The 1731-nt window shown below is 36.5% G+C and overlaps 1 protein-coding gene across 1 annotated transcript in view; it reads left to right on the forward strand.

The window, feature by feature from the left end:
* The window catches only part of TMEM232 (transmembrane protein 232), a gene marked incomplete at its 5' end in the record, with an annotated part of 464990 nt that overhangs the window by 192563 nt on the left and 270696 nt on the right, over positions 1 to 1731 (forward strand). The window contains one exon of the mRNA XM_006876811.1: positions 1306 to 1484. Coding sequence (XP_006876873.1) covers positions 1306 to 1484 — 179 coding nt within the window. The remainder of the gene's footprint in view (positions 1 to 1305; positions 1485 to 1731) is intronic.

Below are 1731 nucleotides of genomic sequence, written 5' to 3' on the forward strand. Positions count from 1 at the left end.
AGGTCCTTCTTCCTCCTGAAAGCCTAAGCCAGGTAGCTGAAACAGCTTGACTCTCTTCAGACCTTTTAAATCCTTTTTCACCTTTACCCATTCGAGACTAAGTGCTATAGGTATGTTAATTAGCCTTGAGAAACCTTGAGTCGCTGCCTTAGGATTTGAACGTAAAAAGGAATTTATAACAATTTGCTTGAATTTTTGCAAAATTATGGCTGTTAGATTATTAAGACCATTTGCAATGTATATTTTAGAATTTGTTCCTGTAAATCATTGTGTCCTGTTTTGAATGATTAATCACATTTCATTTCTGTACCCTGTCTTAATAATCCCCTTCTTACTTTGTGTAAAATCCCTCCCTGAAATAAAAGACGGACGCAGATTGAAACCTGCATGCATTACTGCCTGCAGGGACCATGATGCCTGCAATCCAGGATCTGCCTGCCAGTCTTGCATCCACTCTGGTTTCAGGATGTCTCTTTGTCTCTCTCGTCACGTCTTTGTGTGCATTCTTTTTCTATTTCTTTCTCCGCCAGATCTCCCTACTTCGTGAATCAAATTTCCCTGTTGAGGCTGGTCCCCGACACTGTCCTATGAGAATTTCATTGGAAAACTTTACTCCATACACATAGTAGACCTAATCTTGCCCTTTTAGACTTCTTTTTGTTCCCCAAACTCAAAGAACATTGTAACAGAATGCAATTTGAGTTCCTAGAAAATGTCAAAATTTCTGTTTTGATGTTGTATAAATCAGAGTACAGAATTCTATGAGAAAGAATTGTTGTTTTATTGTTGTTAAGTGCTGTCAAGTCAGTTCTGACTCAGGGACACTGTGTAGCATTTCCAAGGATTAGCTGGTGGATTTGAACTGCTGACATTGTGATTAGTAGTCAAGTGCCTATTCTACAGAACCACAAAAGAGTTGTAGCTGTTGTAAGTGTCATCGAGTCAGTTCTGTCTCTTGGTGACCCTGTATAGGATTTCCAAGGAGTGACTGGTGAGTTCAAACTCAGGGATTTACTTATAGTATGTAGTCTACAGTTCACCTGTATAACATTGAAATTTATAAGGTATTATATTAGCAATTGCAATTCAGTTTTTCATAGGGTTAGAAATATTAAAATGATACTTGATATTTTAAAATTAAATGGGTAAAATCAGTTGAGGGTCAAAAATTTCTAAAGCTTAGAATTTAAAAATATTAGAATATTATTATGAATTTTAATAAAATATGTGCTCTTATATTTCATACAAAAAATCGTTGATGAGAATAAAATGATACTTTCACAAAGAATGCTTCTTTTTAAACAGGTAATCATGTAATCTGGACTGGATACTATGGATTAGTGTATAACCTGGTGAGATTGTCTTGGGAGCTTCGGGGAGATGAGGAAGAGGATGGACTGAGAAACATAATATGGCAAATTTTACAGAAAACAAGACATTCTGAGAAAGATGAACGGATTCATATTGCAATTAAGATAGCTCAGGTAAGATAAAATACTGGCAAGATATTGGCCCTCCTATTATTGGGAAACATATTTGTCATTTATCTCTATGGAAAAGTAATATCCACTTCCAGTGAATTAGAGTTGAGACTAGTTTTTATAATTTAACACAACTATTTTTGCTCTGGTAGCATTGTTGTTGTTGTCAGGTGCCATCGAGTTGGAACCAACTCATAGCGACCCCATGCACAGCAGAACGAAACAGTGTCCAATCCTGGGCCAACCTCAC

The sequence above is a fragment of the Chrysochloris asiatica genome, unplaced genomic scaffold (genome assembly GCF_000296735.1).
Source record: "Chrysochloris asiatica unplaced genomic scaffold, ChrAsi1.0 scaffold00416, whole genome shotgun sequence".
NCBI lineage: Eukaryota > Metazoa > Chordata > Mammalia > Afrosoricida > Chrysochloridae > Chrysochloris > Chrysochloris asiatica.